This window comes from Colossoma macropomum, unplaced genomic scaffold, assembly GCF_904425465.1.
Source record: "Colossoma macropomum unplaced genomic scaffold, Colossoma_macropomum, whole genome shotgun sequence".
Lineage (NCBI taxonomy): Eukaryota > Metazoa > Chordata > Actinopteri > Characiformes > Serrasalmidae > Colossoma > Colossoma macropomum.
This window is the reverse complement of record NW_023494806.1, coordinates 23,038,760-23,063,009: the sequence shown is the minus strand read 5'-3', so window position 1 is coordinate 23,063,009 and position 24,250 is coordinate 23,038,760. Positions and strand designations below refer to the sequence as shown.

Sequence of the window (24,250 nt, the reverse complement as noted above, 5' to 3'; positions counted from 1 at the left end):
GCCATGCCGTTGTAACACATGCACCGATATCTTCCTAAGTTTTTTTTTTTTATTTGTTCTTGAGAAAGATTCTAAGAAAAAAGTCTATGTCAGATTCATGACATAATAAGAAAAAATTGTGAATGTCAGAATCTTCATGAAAACTGGGTAAGAGGGTTTTGAGAAGAAATCTTCTTAAGAACGGTTGGTGAATGAGGCCCAACTGTTGGATTGCTTTCTGATGCATTTAATGCATTTTTTCTGATACTCATAAAGATCTGCCCTTTCCTGGAGGCTCCTTTTATACCCCAAAATGACTGCATCACGTACTGATTGCATCAGTGTTTTTGAACAGTGTTCCTAGTCTTGCAGGCATCAATTTTTGAATAAGCATGTATTTGCAAAAAATAATGAAGTTGAGATGCGAAAATGTTAAATATCTTGTCTTTGTGTAAATACAGATGAATTTACAAGTCACTGCTTCTATTTGCATTTCACATACTGTCTCAACTTTTTTGGAATTGAGGTTTGACCAGTGAACCTGCCGGTGTCTTCTTATTTTATATGTGTACATTAGTAGTAAAGGCGAAAGACAACAATTATTTAGGTGCGTTTTTCCTTACAATGCCCTGCTTGTACCTCTCTGCCATTAAAGAATTTGAAAAAATGCATTTTAAGCCAAAAGCCTATCATAAAACTATCATGAAATAATGTCTCAGGCATCAGGCAGTGTATTCATAACATTTATTTGAATAGATTTCTGTGATGTAGCTTTCAGAGGCAGTAAACTTCAGACATCTGGTTACTATCACCTCCACTGTAAACAATTTTGTTTCAGTATCTTTCTCTAGAAGGACATTTCATATAATACCTTTCTATATGACTGTTTACGTCTTAAAGATTGAATTAGACAGAAATTTTAAAACATGCTGGAATTCCCCTTTAAGCTATAAACACAAAGACAAGTGTTTTTGACGTATATAAAGGGATCACCCTATGATGGAGACTTAGTGAGCTACTCTCATGCTCTCTGGGTGTGATGAGTGCAGATAGCTTGTTTGGAAAGAGGACAGACCCCAGAGCAGATGGGAAACCCTCCCAACCTCCCCCCATTGCGCACATCATCTGGACAGTCTGTCTCTGAATCAGAGCCTCATTATCTGAGTACAGACCACCAGCATTACTAAAGTGACAAGTTCATAATACTTGAGGGTCCTGGAAAGACTGGTACTGTCATGTATGAGGGCACTGCTGCGCTGCTGAGTGTAGATATCTATGTAGGTCTACCACTGCCCACACGAACACCTACCGTGTAGTCGTACTTAAAGGGCAGATAATCACAGAAATTTAGGTGCACTTTGTAGTTCTACAATTACAGACTGTAGTCCATCTGTTTCTCTGCATACTTTGTTAGCCCCCTTTTACCCTGTTCTTCAGTGGTCTGTACAGGGCAACAGGGCCAGAGATAATTTACATGTTTAGTCTTAAAAGCACAGTAACAAAAACAGCCTGTTTTATTGTGTAGGATAAAGGGAGGTTGAAAAATGGTGGTAAATTATCCACTTAAACCCCAGCAACTGCCTGCTATTGGCCTGTTACTTCTCCCAGAATTCATGACCTGACTGTATCCTACCTGATGGTATAGGTACTGGGGTCCTGTGTGTACTGAGTGCAGATCTCCTCGGGCGTGGGCTCCAGCAGTGAGGGCAGCTCGTCTGAGGAGTAGCGCAGTGTGGCCAGGCACAGTTTCCTTTGATGGCCTTGTTCAGAGCAGCACTTGTCAATGTCTGGGTGCTTGGGAAATGGAGAGTCTTTCCCACATGACTTTTCAGAGATCTCAGTAGCCTTAAACAGATGGACAGGTTCAGTGTACACTACACAAACGTTTTACATCTTGGAATTAAGGCTAAATTTTACAAAACTGTTGCAGATAAATATATATAATGATATGCATTCAGAGGTTTTTAATAATAAAAAGCTAGAAAGTGTTTATGTAATTTGAAAGTATAGAATAAGAGTTGTAGCTGATTCAGAAATGACTGTGAACGCTGTATATCATGGTGTATGAAATGACAAAATGAATGTCTGGAATCCCTCATATTTCAAAAGTAGTGATCAAATCTGAAGGTAGATAGCATGAGAAAAATGACAGTAAAGAGATAATTAGAGTATAGTATGTACTTTATATGAAACTTTTTATTGTCTTATACTCCAAATACCTGTGCTATTGAATAAAACATATTCATAATAATAATATTTAATAATGTTTGAATCTACATTGTACAAGTTATTATTGTATATAAAATAACAAAAGTGATTAATATGACAAACGATTTCGAACTGTCTAATGGCACAGTAGGTGTCTGGTAACACTGAATTGGGTTGTGGAGGGGGATTGATTGATTGATCGATCAATCAATCAGTCAGCTAATGGAACAGCATCTGAATAAAAGTAACCTTCAGCACTACATGTAACATCTCACAGCTATAATAACATCACCAGACAAAACGTTAGTCATGCATCACTTCTATACTAATACTTGGTTACATGTCCTCTTGCCTTAATAACACCATTTATCCTGTCAGGTATGGATTACACTGGGATTACACCAGCCGGCTTGCGTGTCTGTGGTGTATTGCCAATGCTCTGTGGTTTCTGGCATTAAGGCTATCTATTTTGCATCATGCCAGATGTAGGCCTGTCACAATTGTTACATAATCACCTAATCGCAATTATTTGAGATGAACACAATTGTTTAAGCTGACACAGTTGTTAGATAACACAATCATATTATGCTACAACAAACTATGTGAATTGAGTAAATTGGGATGAGTCAAATAAATGTAAATAAAACAGTGAATGCATTCACTGAGACATCATGAGGCTTATGGAAAAAAAAAAACAAAACTTTGTTGTTTTATTAGCTATGTAGCTAATTCTGGTTTTATAGTGTATGCTGGCAGAATGAGCGTGTTTTGCTTATATTTTCACTCTTGTGAAGAATATGTAGCTCTACACATACATCTGTGTAAGTGTTGACATAGCTAGCAAGTATTGTGGCTAATCAGCCAGTTTGGCCTCTGTAGGCTTGAATTTTAATAGTTGCAAACAATGAACAAGAAAAGACAATTAAATCATTAATCGCAATCATTTGTATGACAATTTTCAGCTAAAATTTCATGATGGTGACAGCCCTAGCCGGAACACCATGCATAGAGGTGATAGACCATGGATGCTCATGTATTGCTGTACAAAGAATGACTCTGTAGTAACTGTGTGGTATTAACACTCATATGTTCATATGTTGGTCTTCATTCATCAATTTGTTATTACATTTTCAATAATGTTTACATTTTGTAAGTACTATTAATGTGGTTTTGTTTTTCTGTCATTTTTCTATACACTTTTCTGTTTGTGTCTGTTTGTTACTGTATGATCTGTTGTTGTGGTCCCCTGGGCCCATCTCACATAGCAGGTTTAACATACAGGGTTCCTGAGTTCCAGCTTAGCAAAAGCAAACAAATGAAACCCACATTAATTTGTTTGATGAAGGTGGTTAACAATTTTCTCTCTTTAGATTTAGATACTCAAGCTGTGATTATTCCTTGATCGTGTGTACATGAAAGCATGACAAACAGCAAATTGTGTGAAACATTAAGAGGAGCTGAGTTGCTCTTTTTTTTAAAAAAGGAAAAAATAATCTATGTAAATGTGTAGAAAGTACAGTGTTTATAGAGTTTAAAAGCAGTGCTGTTGCATCCTCTGCTAAGAAGCAATATTCTTCATGAAATTGACACAAATTTGACAAAAAAGTGATCTGCTGCCATGAGACAGAAAATTCAGGTCAAACAAGGTTTAAAGTTCCAGAAATCCTGCTTCATAAGACAGGTGCTTGGAAGAATAGCTGCTGCTTTTACAATAAAAAAAAGATTTTTTATTTACAAAAAGATTTTCTATAAGATTCTAGCCCACTCTTCTACAAACTGGGGGCCTATTTCATCCAGAGTTTGTATCTCTATCAGCTGCTGTTCCAAATTAATCATTGGGGTTGTGGTCTGGTCATTTTGGTTGTCGGTCAGTGTGTCCCAGTGTTCCATCATGTTGAACCAGTCACACACAGACACCCCACGGCTGTCATTCTAGAATGTGGCAGTGACAGTGCTGTGTTCTGCTCAGACATGGCGCACACAGTCAGTGGAAGAGTGGACTAAAATGGACAGAAATCTTAAGAGACTAGATAATCATTATTTGACAGGTATTTAATAATATAGTTGAGAAAAAATGATGCACGCAGCTTTTTTTTTCTGAGGAGCTCATAATAAATGATAAATAGCATCAGTGTTTAGCTTAGCTGTGAGAAATACTGCAATGGATGTTTAGTAAATGTCAGTGCGGTAAAATAAACTGTGACCAAGTGCTTAAAGGTTAGTTTGTGCATCATAGTACGGCTACAGGGTTAGTGTGCTGTGGCAGTTGTCTCACTGAACACGCAGATTCCAAAGTTTTGGGAAATGTCCTACCCTTATGCTGAAATAGAAGATAGATATTAAGTGATTAGGCCACTAAATATGACTGTCCAAGTCTATAGGATGGAGAGTGGAGACTTGTTGTTTTCTGAAATAAGCGTCTTGAACTAAATCGAAACTGGGGGGCATTGCCCCTGTAGTTTGAAAAGTTGTGCAATAAAGGCCCACTTGCCCCTGTTCTGCCAGTGGCCATGGCGCATAAAATAATTTGATAAGGCAATACCTTAAAAACTTGCATGACCAGGCAATTACAAATATATAGGCTACCAGTAAAAGGTTTAAACTCAGCTACTGCATTTTCACCCAAATAGCAGATTGAAAAAAAACAATCTAGTAGTATTGCGTATGGACTTCACAAAGTCTGAGAAAATTAGACTGCCACTGTTGGACAACATAAAGGCAGAGGTCTCTGTATTCCATAAGGTTTACAATGACTCATCACAACCTACTCTAAACATCAGTTTCAGACTCATTGTCTGACCATCGGGAGTCTTCTAACTTCCTTCAAAATGATCTCTATTTGCATGGCTGATAGGATTTGTTTCTTTTTAATTATATTACTGCAATGGCCCGCGTGTGATGCTGAATGATGTTTTGCCCAATGTGAAACTTTCTCACAGCTTGAACAGAATCCCACAGTAGATGGAACTAATAAAGAGTGTGAACACAATCAGCTTCAGCTGAGGTGAGGACAGACTGGAGGTAATTATTTTTCAATGACAAGAACATAAGCTGTCTCCGAGGACAGCCGCCAGACACTGCCAGGCAAGCTACAAGTTTTTATTTTATTTGCATCTAATCGGGGGATCGTGAACTGAATTCACAAGCTTGTTTTTTAGTTTAGTTGAATTGTTGGATGTAATACTTCCACAGAATATTCACTATGGTATTTATAATGAAATGAAATTATGATTTAAATCAGTATTTCCCAGCCCAGGTCTTGGAAGCCCCAGAAGGTCTACATTATTGATCAAAGACAGCTGAACCAGGCAATCAAGAACTGAATACCTGTTACAGATGTGCGAGGATTTGGGGACTGGGTTAGAAAGCACTGAAGGAGATGGAATCTGACAATCTGTAGCCCAGAACATTTTTTTCTGACAGTTTTCTGACAACATTGGTCACTGGTGTATCCTATTGATCTTTCATGTATCTGAGTGCCTCTATTAACCTCACTTGTACACTTGTCCTGTTATATTGAGACATTCCACCAAAACAGTATGTCTTTATCCCACAATATATTTACAAAGGATAATTGTAGAAAATGTAAAAATATGATATATATAATTGTTTAAATTAAAATAATTCTGCTTCATTCTTTTATTTGTTTCTTATTGTGTCCTTAATAGGTGAAAAATAGTCCTTATGACTTTGTATGCGGTTTATAAGTTATACCCCACAATGTGTACATAACCCTGTTACTGAAACATGCACAAACATTAGGCACTAGAAAATTTTCCACAGTCATTTAATCATATTACATCATTTCTTGCAATGTACATATATGTTTACATCACAATAAATACGTTAACGTATATTTTCATCACTTGGCTTCAGACATAACACACATAACATTGAAGGTGAATTAGTCAATTATTTTTTTACTGGTACAAATAACCTGCAAACTATATAGAACATAATAAAAAATAATTGTTTTAACAATGACAAGTGTACAAGTGTATGTTCCTGAGAAACTGTAGGCCGAAGTGGAGGGCTGGTCTATGTTCACACCGACCTCCTGTTAGTCATGTTATAAGACGCTTCCTACACCACATACCCTGCCCCCATCTCTGTCTGCAGGGCTAAGAAAACAAGGCAGAATCCGGTTACTGACTTGAGCCACTAAGTATTAGTACTGGGGGGAAGAAACCCACTGCGCTGCCAAAAACATGCAAACCAACAAGAAACATGCTAAAACAAGAATCAACACTAGAAGGGCTTTTCAAAGACAGAATTATCACATGTGAAGTGGAGGTTAGCATACCTTCAGTTTTGACTCATGCAGGTAATGAAACAAAACATTTTATATGACTTCATGGAACTAAACAATAAAAAATTCTAACAGGTGCAATAACGTTTAGAGGGCAGCACTGAGTGAACTTTGTTTGAACTTGGGCTTCATCTATCCTGAGTTGGAAGTTCTCCTCTGTGTTTGCTAACACTGAAGGAAATCCAGTTAATCTTTTACTCTCACAGGTGAGGATGAAGTTACAAGGCACTTTTATTTAACATTTTTTTTATTTATCATTTTATCATTTTGTAAATAGTTCACTATGGTGATGTTAACGTCTTAAGTAGCTAGTGTTGATGTTATTAGTATTTATGGTAGCAGACCCAGAATGAGTGTTTCTGCTTTTGTTGAGAGCAAAATGGATTTTACACATGATTCTCTTCAATTGTAGACATTACTGTGGGCATGTGCCCAATGGGCCTCATTCACCAATATCTTAGTTTTTCTTAAATTTGTTCCTGAAAAAGGTCCCAAGAAAAAATCTACATCAGATTCATGATGTGTTCTTAAACTGCAGAATTGTTCTCACCTTTGTGCTCTTGAGTGTGTGTAGTGTGTGTCTGTTCTTACCTAAATACATCCCAAATCCCAAATAAGAAAACACTGGTGAATGTCAGAATCTTCGTGAGAACTGTGTAAGCTGGTTTTAAGAAGAAATTTCTTCTTAAGAATAGTTGGTGAATGAGTCCCATTGTTTTGTCACATTGTTTTTCAATTTCATATTGTATTGTTTCATATTGTTGCTAATACATTAAGCTATTTGGCAAGCAAGATAGTTATTAGCCAATTTAGACACTTTGGCATATTATTTGCGATTGTTTCAGTTTGTCAGCTAGAATTTCATGATCATGAAAAGCCTATTCACAGAGCACTTATTTTCAATGCTAGTACAACCATTCCAGTTCTCTCTAAAGCAGGTGGAAAGCCCTAAGATTTCTTGGTTCCTATAAGGGTCAGTTCTTGTTTTTGAATGTGCAGTGCAGCCTTATGTCCTCTTAAAAAAAAGACACCCTTGGCTTACTTTTTTTTGTGCGTGCTGATAAAGCTTTTCATGTGACTCATTTGTTTACCACTCTTTTTGCAGAGTAAATAGATCTCATATCATGGTTGCACTAGGATCAGGGATATTGCGTAGGGTAAACAGTTTGAATTGAACTCAATCTAGATGCTTCTATTTGATTATGACTTACATTCTCTGGCAGACAAGATTCAGACAGATAAATGAATGGCACTGATTTGCTGGAAGAATAGGTCTAATACGTAGGCTCATCAAATTCATGCAGATCTCAACAAGCAAGGACCAATAATCAGTTAATGTAACTTTCTCCACTTTACATTGCCTTGTTTGAAGAAGTAAACATCTTGGCAAATGACACATCTATAAGGAGCTCTCTTCAAGAGGGAGCAGCTGACGCAAACCCATTCAGTTTAAAAATTAGTGTGGTTTTAATATCAGTGGTAGCATCATCTGCATAATGTTGCATCAGTGTTACAACGATGGCCGTCTAGACAGCGTAAGACTGCACTGTCAAGCTGATGTTTCCCCCCCCACCCCCTAAATGAAGATTCATTCACAGCAGTTTTAACAGCTCTAAAATTCTGTGCGTACTGATGAAATGTAATTATGGTAGGTGACTCGAAGAACAGATGTGCGAAATATAAGCTTCCATCAAGGGTTTTGTATTGTGGTGCAAAAACGACAGATGGTAATGGAACGCATAAGCCGTTAAGAATGCAATCAAAGGTGGGAGAATTTGGATATGATAGACATGGCATTGAATTGTTGTAGTCAATACTTGTAACAGCTGACATTCCATCCCATTTTAACTTTTCCCCCCTTCAGAGGCTGACAAGCGTGTTTTGTTGTGTCTGTCAGTGTGTCTGAAACCACTTCCATTCTTCCACACCTTAGCTGTCTAAAGTTTCTTCTCATTTTTATTTATGCATGGAAAAACTTACCTTCGTTAAGGTAGGTTTAACAATTCACCCACAGCAATACTAATTCACCCAGCGTCATATCTTTGTCACCTTAAGCGGCAGGTTAGGTCATTTCCATGTTGAGTGATCTGGAACTTGGTTTTTTAATTTTCAGGCTTCTCCAAGGAAATTTAACACAAGGACAGATGGAGCAAGGAGTGGCAGAGTTGATGGGGCTGACTGTGTTACATTAATCAGCGGTAGCACTTATTATGATGTGTTTGAGCATGCTGAATGTTTAAGCTCTTTGAAGTCTCTGTTACTTCTGGTGATAACAAAGGCTGGTGTAAATTTATATGAATTGTTTCTCACTTTGAAACAAGCATATGAATTCTGTCAAAAGTGCAGATTCTAAACTTTCAGTCAATACTACATTAGCAGTTGTAGGTACAACCCCGTTGGGATGCTGTGCAAAATGTACAAAAAAAATAAAAAAAACAGAACGCAAAGATGTGCAAATCCTTTAATTGTTCTATATTTAATATAAAATACTACAAAGACAACATATCAAAATGTTGAACCTGAGAAGTTGTGTCTTTTTTGAAAATGTGCCTATTTTGAATTTGATGTCAGCAACACATTTCAAAAAAAGTTGCGACAGGAGCATGTTTACCACTGTGTTGTATCACCTCTTCTTTTAACAACACTCAGCGTTTGGGAACAGCGTTTGGGAACAGATGAGACCAATTGCTGTAGTTTTGAAAGTGAAATGTTTTCCTGTTCTTGCTTCATATAGGATTTCAGCTGCTCAACAATTCAAGGTCTCCTTTGTTGTATTTTTCATTTCATAATGTGCCATATATTCTCAATGGGTGACAGGTCGGGACTTCAGGCAAGCCAGTTTAGCACTGCGGAGCCATACTGTTATGTGCAGAATGTGGTTTGGCATTGTCTTGCTAAAATATGAAAGGCCTTCCCTGAAAAAGATGTCATCTGGATGGCAGCATATGTTGCCAAAACCTGTATATATCATTCAGGAAATGTGGCCTCCATGGTTTCCAAAAAGAATTTCAAATTTTGATTCGTTGGGCCACAGGACACTTTTCCACTTTGCTGCAGTCCATCTTAAATGAGCTCAGGCCCAGAGAAGGCAGCAGTGTTTCTGGATCCTGTTTTGTGTTTGCAGACAATGGTTATCGGAAGTGTTCCTGAGCCCATGAAGTGATTTCCACTACAGAATCATGTCTGTTTTTATTGCAGTGTCACTTGAGGGTCCAAAGATCACAGCCAGCCAATATTTGTCTCTTGCACTCAGAGATTTCACTGGACATTTGACATTGAGAAATGTTATTCTTCAATTGTTGCACTATTTGCTTGTGTAGTCTTTCACAGAGTGGTAAACCCCTCCTCATTTTTACTTCTGAAAGACTCAGCCTCTCTGACATGTTCTTTTTATACCCAATCATGTTGTTGACCTGTTGCCAATTAACCCAATTAGTTGCTTTTTTTAGCATTACACAACTTTACCAGTCTTTTGTTGCCCCTGTCTCAACTTTTTAGAAACATGTTGCTGGCATCAAATTGAAATGGGCATGTTTTTTTTCACAAATACATTTCTTCATTTTCAGCATCTGATATGTTTAACTGTGTACTATTGTCAAATAAATATAGGGTTTAAATGATTTGCACATCATTGCATTCTGTTTTTATATTGATTTTGTGCAGTCTTTCAACTTTTTTGGGAACAATGTTGTGGAAGAGGAGATATTTTATTATGATTTGAACTTGGTGAGTCTTAATTTGCGGCCTATAACAATAAAAGTAAAAGTCTAATTTAAAATATATTAGTTACAATGTCTACAGTAGGGACATGCATAACATACTGAATATTTACTTTGCTTTTCTGTGAATCGGGACACCTAGATTAAGTTTCCACACTTTGACCATGTTCTCTTTGGCTAACTTGTGTTTTCTTCAAAAGAAGTTTTATTTAGCTTTGAAAAAACCCTTAATTTTGGGTCATCTGGTCCGTGTTGCTGTACAGACATACACCAACTGATCACATCATTAAGTACACCTACTTTGTATCTACACTCATTACTCATTTTATCAGGTTCACTTATCATACAGGAGCACTTTTTAGTTCTATAGTTACAGACTGTAGTCCATCTGTTTCTCTGGATACTTTGTTGCTGCACAGTTTGTGTTGGTCAACCTCATTCTCAGTCCAGCAGTGACACTAAGGTGTTTAAAAACCTGCTCTGTGGTGATCCAGTGGGGGTCCTAAACATTGAATAATGTGGTCCTGTGGGGGTCCTAAACATTGAAGAAGGAGGATAGAGTATGCACAGAAACAGATGGACTACAGTCTGTAATTGTAGAACTACAAAGTGCACCTATATGGAAAGTAGAGCTGATGAAGTAGACAAAGAGTTTGAATAAATAAATGAGCAAAAATATGTATTTAAATATGTTCTTTTTTAGCATTTACACAGTGCAGTGTAGAAAGACTTGGGACTCGACTTTGACTTCAACACCAGTGACTCGGACTCTGACTTGAGCGTCATGACTCGGAAAGACTTGAGATTCAAAGTGGAAGAAATGTGGAGAGGCGTCTGACTGCAGACGGGACTCTACACAGTCGATTATTTTTCATGTGAATGCCATAAACTGAATAAACAGTAATGTCGTCAGATGTCTGTCACTGAGCTTATTCTTGGTTTATTTTATTTCAGAAGATGAGAAGCGTTAGAGCTCAAATTCACCTCCATAAGCTGGAAACAAGCAAGGTGTTAACAGCAACAATGTGCCCTCGCTCAGCGCTTAAACTCCAGTCTTACTGGAGAAACTTACCAGGTGAACTGACCATTTTTCTCATGACTGCAAAACAAAGAAACACAGCTCTCTCTGTTCGACCACTGTTAAGAGCTTCTGCAGGTAAAACAAGCGAAACACTCACCACAAAGCTGAAGATGACTTTTTATTCGCCAACTTCATGTTGGACTTTGTTGTTCCACCTTAAATGGTGCAGCAGTTACATTCCAGCACCTGATTGCTGCACCATTTAAGGTGGAATGGAAAAGTCAAATAAGAAGCTGGTGAAAAAAGTCAACTTCAGCTTCATACATTCATCATCATTTTGCTATCATTTCTGTAAACTTTGTTTAGCTCAGTTATTTTGATTTCTGTTGTCGTGTAAATTCAGTTCAAATTAGCCGTTGTTTTTAGTTAGTTTTTATTTTAATCCTGTGCACTCAATGTTCCCAAAAATCTTCAAATATAATTTCATTTAAAAAATTAAGTTCAATAGTCCTTTTAAGATTCTTTTCATTTGTAGTGCCCTTCTGTTTGTATATACAGTATGCCTGTCATTGTTATCTGTGTACCATTGATTTTGTATTTTAGTTGAAAGGGTAAAAAAACAACGATAGTAAAAAAATTAATATACAGCCATACACTGTTAATGTGCCGTCGTTAAAAGGCTATAGTACTGTTAGCATTGTTCAGTGTTATGGCCTTAAAGTAGCTGAAGAATGCATACTGACGTGTTTAGGACTCGACGATTAGGACTATTGACTTGGAACTTGACTTGAGATTCGCCTTCACCGACTCGGGACCTGAATCGAGACTTGACTATCTTGACTTGGGACTTGACTCGAGACTTGAGTGTTGAGACTTGAGACTTACTTGTTTCTTGCAACTTAGTGACTTGTTCCCCCCTCTGCCTATAAGTGCCTGTAGTTGCAGAAACACCCAATTATATTCTTATTTTAAAGACAGTAATAGTAATTACTTTTGACTTCTGAGGGTTCATGTGACTCTATAATATGACTAATGTTTCAGTGAGTAAAAGAATTTTCAAAAGCAGTTATTTTTCCAAGAAAGCTGTGAACCCAGGTGGTAGATACAGTCTGTTGCAATCACGCTGTTGATTTAGCACATACTGGCAGCAGGTTTTTCCTAAACCGTTTCCGAGGCCTTTACTTGAAACCACAGGAGTTCAGCAGCATAATAAAGAATAGTGAATCTTTCATCATACGAGGCTGAAAGTTAGTAAGATATCTGAGCATGAAGGTGGAAATTAGCTTTTAGATGCAGTTTGGAATGAACTGTTCATTCTTATCTCAATTATTAGCCATCATTAAGCTTTCAGTTCATGTTCAAAATAAGGCTGGTGCCTTTTGTAGTGACAGGGACCGGCTTGACTTCACATGTCTGCAAACGTGTTCTCAGTTAGGGTCCTCAACACTTGGAGAAAGACATGTGATGTTGCTACACATTATGACAGATGGAAACAAAACAGAAAGCTTTGAATGATGACTGTGGTGGAGTTTTTGGATCTATGAATAAACAGGAAATGCTGTTTTCCTGCTGAAACAGTATCTGTAGGAGGAGATTAATGGAGCAGTCAAGAGCTCCTCAGGAGCTTAGCGTACCGCTTGCCAGAACGCCATAAGTTGGGTGTTTATTTGCTTTCAAGTCAAGAAGGCCTGCTGTTACGTGCTTGTAAGTTAAGACTGTCTCCGTAACATACAGCCTTTTCTTTGCATTCATGGAGGGCCAGCTGTGCTACACTGTAAAAAGGGGGAAATGTTTCTTATTTTGTGCCCATGTTTTCAACTATTATTAGTACTTATGACTAATAGTAATTATGTCTTAAAATGTCGCTTAAACATTTTATCCCAATTGGAATATTGCAAATATGGTTCTAACATGACTTGAGTGTAACAGGACAATAGACAAAATCAATGGGTCATCACTAGATCTGTTGTAAGCATGTCTACTTGCCTCCTACAGCAGTGCCACAGTAGCTTCCACAGGCAGATATCCTGGTTTAAAGACTGGGAAAACCCCCTTCTGATGAGGTATCTTGCAGGTGGAAGTCAATTTTGAAAAACTACAAGTGCTTTGGAGTGAAAACTCAGGGGTGGGCTGATTGAAATTTGCATATAACTAGCAAATTACTTTATTCTATTTATTGCTCTAAATTATAAATTGATTTATAGACAACGTCTGATTCAAAATACCAAATCTATGACTTATTCACAATTTGGTTTTTAAGCAGCACCCTTATGTCACAAAGCTCCCTTTAAGCTGCAGTTGATTACCAATTATACATTTTCAAGCACCCAATTAAGAGTTATTTTCAGTGTTGCTTTGATCATGTGGCAATGTTGTTGATGTTAAATGGTATCAGGGGCCTGCTGATTATTACTTTATAAAAGAAGCCATAGGCTTTCAGTCGTTTAGCTGTCGTGCTGACAGGGGTGGTCATTTTTTAAAAAACACAGCACAGCTTAATATTTTAATGACATGGCAAAGTGTGAATAGTAGATGCAATGTGAGAAGCAATTTATTTAAGTGCAGGGTTGTAAACTGAGAAGAAGGAAGCAGATTAAAAGGAAAACATTAAAAAAGAATATTTAAGTTAATTGGAATGGTCGATTTCCATAGAAGAAACCCAGCTGGGCCTTTAGTCATTGGACCAGGGCTACCAAATGTGTGGCCTGCGGGCTAAAGTTGACCCATGTGGATGTTTGATTTGACCTGCCAGAAACTTACCCTAACCCCACCCCCTCAGCCAATGTGTAAAAAAACATGTTTTTACACAATATATAACTTCCACCCACCTAATTTTTGGCCCTCGGCCCACCACAAACATTGCACTTTAAGCCCATGAGACAAAAAGTTTGTGTACCCATTAGACAGCCTTTGAGTACTTGTTTATATTTCTGAATGAGTACTTGAATACTCATTCTCAAAATCATTCTTTTTTAGTGGCCTGTTTGACAGAACAGAAGTGCTTCCATTCTTGCATCTATCAAAACATAGGCTTTTTTCTGTTACTTGAGTAAAGTGTAAACACTCACACTTTCTATAGCTTTAACTATATTTAAAATAATTGTTTACTAAAATGTAATGATCTTGTTGGTGTGATGGTTTGAGTGCAGCTCCTGTGCTGTACTAACTTTGAGGAGAAGACTTAAACCTGCTGTAAAACTGTTTCATCAGAAATAAAGGGAGAAAACAGAGCTAACATTCCTACATTTTCTAAATAAGCACCATTCTGTCTAAAGGCCTTTGCTGATGAAACAGGCTACAGTTTTAAAGAAGCTTCAGAATACCAATGTAATGAATAGATACTCAAGCATTCAAATTCTTTGGGCCACCCCTAGTAGTAACTAGTTATATTTACTTAGTTGCATGTACTTAATTACACTTTTGATGACATCATCACCATATGCATCAGTTAGCCTACAGAAACAGTGAATAAACAAGGTTGTTTTCTCATGGTTTTATTTGTGTTAAACAAAGGCAGAACAAACTAGAACTAGACTAGAAATGTTTGTGTTTTATAGCACTTAATTCAACCTCTGTTCATGTATTATTTGTGTATTTTCTTCAAGTATGACGAACAATGTAAAAACAAACTGAAAAACAGTTATTGAACAATTATTGACAGTAGCAGAAATGTCATGGCAACTCTTTGATGTACTGCACATACCTAAAAAGTTACGCTTAAATTCAAATTACAACCTGGATGCGCTCAGTGAAAATAAACAGGGATTTCACAATTTCACACACTTTCCAAATGCACTCAGCATAGAACTCAACTCATGCCAACAGCTGAAAATTAATATTTCAAAATAATGTCTTGTTTTCTCAAAATAATTATATATGCTAAAATAATAGCATACTTTCCCCATGAAACAGGTATATGTAATATTATGCTGATCATATAATAATTCTGAAGTTGTCCCTGTGTTCATTTGTAGATAATCCACCAAATTGGCCCCCCTCACAGTGTCAGTACACTGTTGCTAATTAGCACCTCTCTTAGTAAATCTGTCCCCAAGAGTTTTTCTTCAAGAGAAGAATAGAGCATAAAAAACTTCAGTGAAGTTGCTACTCTTCATGTTACTCCTGTACACCTTATTTTTCATGTGACCACTGTACCTGAGATTATGGCCAAAATATCTGGTTAGGGAACGGAAGTGTGGTTCATTACTGTTTTATCTAAATCTAAGAAAGTGCATAACTTTTTAAGTTATTGTTTTATGTCCCATAAAATGTCTCTGAGGTCATAACAGAAAGTATGGCAAGAAGCAAAAAATGCCCAAAAAAGCACAGTGTTTAGAAGACATATGAGTGTTGCTTCTTAATCACTTATTGAAAAAGCTCATTTGTTATTCTTGAAATCTGTGCCCATTAAATCCAACCAGATGATGAACTGCCAGTTGAACATCACTGCTTGCTGCTAACAGACTCTGTTTAATTGGTTTACACTTTATATTCTCTTTATAAATGGATATATTCTGCCCTCTCTAGAATAGACTGAGCAGGTTAGCAGAAAGCTAACTGGCTAACAATCTAACGCTCTAATAATAATATGCAGACTTACAGACTAACATACCATGGTGAAAAGTAAGAGGAGCATCATCGTAGCAATGGGTTAAAAAACATAAGTGTTTTTACAGATTTCTATGGAGAATGTTGCTTTGTAATGGCATTGCTTAGTGGGTTTCTGCCTGTACCTGATGGTGAGTCCTTATGTAAAGTAACAACACTTTTTCTTGAGTTTAGGCCATCTTTGGTTACTACATAGAACTGTGTAGACTATTTGAAAGGCTAGCTTACCCCTTTGTCATAACAGTCAGGACTTGCGTCATCTTGGCAGCATTCTTCTGCTAGTTTCAACATTTCATCAGCTACACAGCGCACCTCCTCAAGCGTTCCATTGGGAAACTTCTGGCTGTATACTGCTGTGAGTCTGAAAGGTGGGAAACAGACTGATTAGAAGCTCAAAAAGTAAAGGTGCTGCAAAGGGTTCTTTCAATGAAGCCATAGAAAAACCAGCCTTGATTCCCTAAAGAAGCATGTTTGAAAAACAACCTTTTGAAAGTTTAAAGAACCTTTACATAACATAAAGGTGCTAGTCCAAGTTAAGAGTTCTTCCTAGAACCTCTAAATTATGTGGAGGTTGTTTAAACTTCAGAAAGATTCACATCCATACTTCTTATTTAAAATAATTGTCCAATCCAAAAATAAACTTTTTTGACATGTTTGTTTATTAGTGAAGCTAATAATTGTAAGTAACCTTACAATATTATTTGAGACCACAGAAACTATTAGTTTACTTATTTTTGCTCTAATACAAAAGATTCATAATTTTAATAAACACAGATAATTAGACTTCAAAATTTTCTGGCAAGTCAAGTATAAGGTCATCAAAAGAGGTTAATTAGGAACAAGGAAGTTATATTATGCCAAAGAGTCTTCATGACTTAATAATAATATTTAAACAATAATGCTACCATTACAGTTTCTGACCAAGTCTGTCTGTTGAAATTCAACAGCGAATTGAGCAGGCATGTGAGGGAAGCTCCTACTGAATGGAATGTATGTGATTGGCTGGCAATACATGTATGGTGTATGATAGACCCCCTCTATGACTCACTGAACCATCTGTTCCCATCTATTAATATCTATTTTGAATGAAAAACAAACAAAAGTTAAAGGTTCCTTAATAGTTCTTGGCTCTGATGTATGGTTCCACGAAAAGCCTTTAAGTAAAATAGAACAATTACATTACATAGAGCTTTTTTAAACTTTGAAAGGTTCCTCTTGCACACACTTGCATTTACAACGCAATATGTTAAACTCAGCAAATGAACAGATATTGTGCACTAAAATGCACATAAACAATTAAGTTTACTCTTTTTGATGTTCAAAATTTTGCACCATATCTTTGTTTTAGCCATATTAACACAAGAATAACCTCACTGTTATTTGTGTTCCGCCACCCTAGTACTTTGTTACAATACTTAAATATTAATTTAGAAGATTTATACTTTATTCAAGTATTCCTGAAACCGAATACTTACTACATTTCCAAGGAAAAAAAATTCTGCCTTCAAAGTACTTGTTACAGATTTCAAAGGCCAGTCATTCTCTTGTCAGTGAAGCTCTTGTGCATTTTAAAACCTTGAAATAAACTTTAAAACCTTCATTCAAATCCAGATCATCACACCACACTCATGGCCTGCAATGCCAAGAAAGGTGTGATATCAGGCTATGTATGCATGCAAAGTTTATGATGGTGTACATTATGAAACTTATGAATGTGTAAAAGTTTGGACACACACTAATCTGGCTGACCTCCAAAATTAAAGTAAAATAAAGGTTGCCCTGGCTCTTAATTTTATCTGTTAAAGGATCAATCAAAGAAGTCTTCCAAAATGATCATTTAAAAAAAAAAAACAGGTTAAGTGCATTTTTGTGTCTGCAAGAATCAGTTTAATGTATTGACAGTTCTTATGATACTTGTTTAATAGCTTTTAAAATGGTATAAAGTATTTTTATACAGAATAATCAATTTTACCTCCCAGAATGTTAATGTTATTAACAACCACATATTAATAATAAACATTATGTATTAATGTTATGTATGTTATGTATGTAATTTATGGCTACTTACATGTATGTGTATAAATAAGTTTTCCTTTGATGCTCAAACTTTTGTCCTTGAACTCAAGTTTATACATTTTCATGGTTTTCTGGGGTCACACCACCTGACTTAGGAAACTGAACCAGCCTATGATTCAAAAATGACTCAAAATGATTATTTTTTATATTTGTGAAAAGGCTTCTGATATTGGCATTGCACCATGAAGGTCACTTGAGGTTCTCTTTATGAAGCAACACCCTGCCCAGTCTTTTTTAAAAGCATGTCAGAATTAAAGTCCTTTCTTTTTGGTTGTGTCGCATGACATTTGAGAAAATCAGAATTGACAGAATTTACAAAAGTTTTCAGCTTTTAAAGCTGCCTAATTTGCAACATATCATGATGTTAACAAATCATGCCAACCTTTTTTTATATTTTATAATTTTATAGTTTTTTTTAAATTACCCTTTTTAATGGTTTACTTTATAGGCATATTTGCACCATCTTATATATTTTTTTTAACTTGTCAGGCATAAATGTTTAAAATCTATTTTATAATGCACTAAAATGTATTCACATAAATGAGGTATTGTAAAATATCATATGTCATGTATTTATTTATTTATTTATTTATTTATTTAACAGGAAAATCACTAAAGCATTTACTTTTTACTTTTATATACTTAAGAATGTTTAATGTGAATATGTTTTACTTCCACTCGAGAATATTTTTGGCTTTATACTTCCAGTTTAAACTGAGTAAGATTTTGAAATACTGCTCATACTTTCGCTCAGTACTTTTTTCTGTACTCTTTTGGTGCGGTATACGGTATATGGAGAAATGTCTTACAAAACACAGTATTCAAATGCTATATGAATGGTCTTGGCAGTCATTGACATTTACTCTTCATAGTCTAATTCTTGCAGATTGATGCTTTGCCTGAAAACTTGAGAAATAACAATGACATAACAAAGTGTTCTATCTTTCTATGCCAAATGATATTAGGCTGCTGCCTGAAGTGCCTCTTTTTGTGCAGTCAGGAGGAAATTACCAGTTTGCTTCTATCAGCTAGAACCGAGAGATCGATATCAGTGGGGTTTTCTCTGTGCTATTTGGACATCAGACCTAATCTCGTTCTCCTTCGAGATATTGAATTGCCCTTTTAAAGAAAGTTTTGAAACCTGGTGTTGGAGAAAGGACATCTTATAGATACAGTTGGACTCAGCTGTCAAGAATGTTTGGTGAAGGCTTTGTATTAACCACTGTCACATGAATTTACAGTGACTTCCATAATTAATGGAACCCTTGGTAAAGCTTGGTGAAGAAAGGCTATGAAAATAGCTTTATTGCTTATTAGCTTGACCTTAAGTTGAAAATATGAGAGAAAGCTAACCTTTCCAAGAAAAAAAAAACAAAAAACGAATAAATAAAGGTTCTTCAAAACATATTTTTTTCACCATGTTCACCCAAGGTTCACATAGTTCTTGAGGGCATGGAAACAGCATTCCTACAGAGGTCCAACTGCATAGCATTCCCCCTGCTTTAACACACCTGATTCAACTCATTAGATTTACATAAAACATTTAGTGTTTTGAATCATTCATGGTGGCGTGAGGAACCCATTACACTGAGTGTTGCTATGTCCCTCCTGCACTGTGGTTTGGTACTCCTGAACTTGGAGTGAATCTGCACTTCTAAGGTCAGTCCAATTTTAATGCAAAGTTCATACAAAGACAAACCGCAACACTGAGAATTCAGAAATAAATGTAGGCATTATTAACAGGTGCTAAACTGAATTTATAAACAGTAGCTAGGGCTGAAACCTGCATAGGGTTTGTGTTAGTGAAAGTCTGCTGATAGAGGCACACATTTTAAATATTAATATGCGTAGTACATACATTACTCTGAAGTTCTCAACGCCAATGGTCCTGAGCTCGCCACATACTTTCTCTTTTGCATAGCTCTTGCCTGTGAAGATAAGACATAAGAGGTGGTTTGTCTTGAAAAACCCATTTCTGTGCAGGTTTGCTCTTTTAACTGTACCTTTTAAGTGAAAATAAATGTGTCTTAATGTCCTTTATAATTTTCTTTGTCAGCCACATTGAAAGAGATACTGAAAAAATGCATCAGCTTTGAAACACAAAGTATAAAGTAGCCCTAAGACAATTCTTTATAGCTTAAAACGTGTAAATGGCAAGTAATTGACAACTGTGTGCCAAATTTGTAAAAATTTCAGCTCTAAAAATCGGATGGCTAATAGAGTCTTTCTACTTCTGCTTACATATGGATGTACACTTGCCATATCAAGTTTATTTTTTGCAAGAATTTACAAAGTTTCCATACCTTTGTCCGCTGTCACACTTGAAATGATGGCGGATATGAAAATGAAATATGCTGTCCTCATTTTTTAATTTGCTCAAGCAGTATATAAAAGTTTTCTTCAATAATTCAACCATTCAACTGCTACTGCACTGTTTGATGGGTAGGGTACATATATATTGTCAAAAATTAACTCGAACAAAAGCAGACAGTTGAGCAAATGTTTCAATACAAACAGAACTCTGGCACAGGCACACATCTGCAGTGGAACCTACAAAACACTGTTTTGGATGCGTTCTTAACCCAGAGCATTACAAACAGTGAGAAAATCATTTGCAGATTAGATTTTAGTTTCAACAGTTAAATAAATCTTCTGATGTTCCAAAACTATTTCTGACTAGCTTGGACTTCACAGCCAGACAGGAGTTGTCATCCAAAAAATTTACTCCAAGACTAAAGCAAAGAATGGTCTGGGAGATCACATAGAACCCCAGGGTAACATCTAAGAATCTGCAGGCCTCTATAACACTGGCTAATATCTGTGTTCATGAGTCCTACATCAGGCAAACAATGAAACAGAACAGTGAGTATGGAATGACAGCATGGAGAAAGCCACTATTCTCCAGGAAGAACATTTCTGCCTGTCTGTAGTTTTATAAAGGCCACCTGGATGAACTAGAAGACTACTAAAATAATGATTATGTGGACGGATAAGGCAAAAATGGATCTTTACGGCTTAAATGAGAGATGTTACGTTTGGCAAAACCGAACACTGCATTCCAACATAAGAACCTGATCCCAACTTTGAAACATGGTGATGGCAGTATCACAGTTTGGGGCTGTTTTGCTGCTATTGGACCAGGAAGCTATCAATTCTGAATTATATCCAGAAATTCTACATGGGAATGTTACAGCATCCATCTGTGAACTGAACCTCAACAGAAAGTGACTCCTGCAGAAAGACAATTACCCTAAAACATCAGTTAGTCTACAAAGAAAGGTTAAAGCAGAAGTAATGTTGCATTTTGGAATGGTTGAGTCAAAATCCAGACATTAATCCAACAGAAATGTTGAGGCAGACAGAACCTAAGGTGTGATGTTCATGCAAGAAAGCCCACCAACATAACACAGTTGAAGCAGTTCTGTAAGGAGGAATGGGCCAAAGTCAATTTGCAGGGCTGATCAACAGTTATAGGAACCATTTAGTTGATAGTATTGGTCAAGTTGGTCCATGGTACATCTGTCCCTTCATTGTTTTTATTAAGCATTGATCTAGTATGACTTAAATTCTATATCTGTCCATTTACAACAGGCACAGATCAACAAAGGTATTAAAGTTAAGCAATACTATCAACTAAATGGCTCCTATAACTGTTGATCAGCCCTGCAAATTGACTTGCAGGAATCTTGGCCCATTCAAGTTCATGGTGAACAGACATTTTGGGGGCATTAAAAAAAACCTTCCTGGGCATGCCCCCAGACCCCCTTAGAACAGGCTCTATCCATAAATCTGTAGTGACGCCCCTGGTAACATCAAACTGATGGCACGTTTCACTGTCACAGCCAGACTGACGGTTGTTGGCACTATTCTGAGTCAGCCTGCTGCTCGTATGCAGAACAGCAGATTCATTGGTGCATGTGGCATTTAATCAAGAAGAAAATGAGCTATCTGAGGAAAATATACGAAGCATGGAGGAAAGCTGTCATGCATGACTGCAGTTCCAATCTGAAGAGAGTAAACAGGTTTCGGAGGAGAAGGATGCCCTTTAGTATTTGTTCTGGCTCTTTCCTAGAAGCGTTGTTAAAAATAGGACCTGACTGTTTGGGTCCAGTGACCTTTCCCTGAGCCTGTGAAAACAGGACAGCAAATAATTACTGTCCATTGGAGGAATGCTGGGACTGTAGTGAGAAGTAGTAGAGTGGACAGCACAGAACAAAGTTTAACAAACACATACATCGAGCTTATAGCACTTGGTGTCAAAAAATATGCACAGAGACTCAGTCAGCATGCACATTATGTCTAGTAATCATCAGCCAGGCAGTGTTTGTAAGTCATAGCCTTGATTTACAGACAACTACACTTCACCTAGAGGCAGGGCAGCACAAGTGATCTCAGCGTTTTGTTTTTTTTTTTGTCTGCAGTTGATGAGTGATCAGTTCTCTTGAAGTGTCTAGCTGATGAAATAAATGTTCCTTGCATCATAACCATAACTGTTTCCATAAGCGTTCCTCCATTCTATTGATGCACACAAAAGTGTATGAGGTGCCTCACATAAAACTGTTTAAAAACATGGTCAGCACTGCATTCATTCATCATTCATCAAATACTCCTGATGAAATCTTTAAAATAAGATAAAGAAAGTCTTGCAGAGTGATATGCCAATATACAGACCTTTAGCCACAGAACAGAAAGGCCAAAACAAATAATAATCAAATTACACATAGCCATATTTAACCAGACTGATAAACCGAACTACATGAGGTCCCTGCGCTGAGCTGCAGAAACACCTCCAGTACCATGGAGAGTGCCCACATAGTCCACTCAGGCCTTTGGGGTTGGTTCTGGAGAGGTGGTACTATCCTAAGCTCGGGCTCAGCTACCTGGAAGACCATACCTACATGGGTGTTCTGCATTAGTCAGTGATGTAGAGCCTAGCAATCTCAACAAGCTGAAAATCTCCCTTAGCCAGTCAGTGGATAAGCAGCCATGTGCCCCCTCTCCAAAGTATTTGCTCAAGAGAAGTAGTAAGACACATGAAGTGCTGTAAAAGTCTGAGGATTGCTGGTTGTTGAAAACTCTGTCTGTTTTAAGTGGAGGGCAGGCTCACTACACAACAGAAGAATTGTAGAAGCCCATTGGGCCAACCTGACCTGACTGCAAACCACCAAAAGGGAAACAGCAGACTCTTCCTAAGGTGCACAAAGGCTGATGTCTCATGCAGATGCATCCCTGCCTCTGGCTGTTTTTCAGAAAACAGACCCGGTAGCCCCTGCACTGTAGGGTCAGGTGTTCACGTATAGCATATAATTATTTCGTATTACGAGAGTACATTGTTCCGAAAGATTTGTGGTTTGTCCACCTGACCATCACACCTGCATGAGCTTGATGAACATCCCATTCCCAAACCATGGGCATCATTTTTGGATACTTTTATCCTTATCACTTTTTTTGTTTTTTTGTTTTTTTACACCTGTCGTTGTATCGTTGTAAGGAGTGCATTTACATTCGATCATAGTTGGATTTCTGCAGCTATCTGATTTATTCAAATAGTCATGTGAACACCATACTCCGATCTAGAAATCTGATTTTAGCTCAGTAAGCAGATTAGTGCATGTAAACTCTTACTCTGATTTCTTTCAGATTTTTCAGGCTGTGCATGTGTGAAACTATCCTGGAAAATTAGCAAGCGACATTGCCACAAGATGGCAGCAAAACATTTTTGGAGCGATGCTGAAACCAAATATATTCTTGACGAAATGAGACATTTAAATATTCTTCATCCTCTAGATGATGTGTGTTCATATTTTTCAAGTGGTGCAATATTTTTTTAAAAGAAGTCGCGGCGTGAAGTTTGAGTTTTACGTTACATTTACGTCACGTCTTATTCTGTGAATTTATTGGCTGGTTGCAAAGCTGAAATCTGATTACTGTCTGACTCATGTAAACCCGGAGTTTCACATTATCTAATTACTTATGCATATAAACACATTGATCAGATTACTGACAATCTAATTTTACACAGTTATCAGATTATTAGGTGCATGACCTGCATAACCTCAAGAAACACACGGCTTCAGTTTTAGCTTGGTTTCTCTGCAGAAAGAACTGCTGGCATCCCTTGACACACTGGATATGGATATTGGATGTATGGATACGCAGTAAAACCATTATAAGTGAAATTGCTTCCTGTGCGTCTGAAGAGCATCTGCTTGCATTAGCCCACCGCACTCTGGAAGATGAACACAAACAAGAGTGCATATTTTCTTTCAGATGCCAGGCAAGATCAAATATGTGTTAATCACACATAATGGCCACAGGACTCACTGTGAG

General features: G+C 37.0%; 2 protein-coding genes across 2 annotated transcripts in view; one reads left to right on the top strand and one right to left on the bottom strand.

Moving 5' to 3' along the window:
• Positions 1–20,471, bottom strand: part of gc (GC vitamin D binding protein) — a 63,108-nt gene extending 42,637 nt beyond the window's left edge. Inside the window, 4 exon segments of the mRNA XM_036598965.1 lie at positions 1,613–1,824; positions 16,073–16,205; positions 19,779–19,848; positions 20,224–20,471. Coding sequence (XP_036454858.1) covers positions 1,613–1,824; positions 16,073–16,205; positions 19,779–19,848; positions 20,224–20,284 — 476 coding nt within the window. The 5' untranslated portion in view covers positions 20,285–20,471.
• Positions 19,517–24,250, top strand: part of npffr2a (neuropeptide FF receptor 2a) — a 95,865-nt gene continuing 91,131 nt past the window's right edge. The window contains exon 1 of the mRNA XM_036598967.1: positions 19,517–19,579. The gene's annotated coding sequence lies outside the window, so the exon portion shown is untranslated. The remainder of the gene's footprint in view (positions 19,580–24,250) is intronic.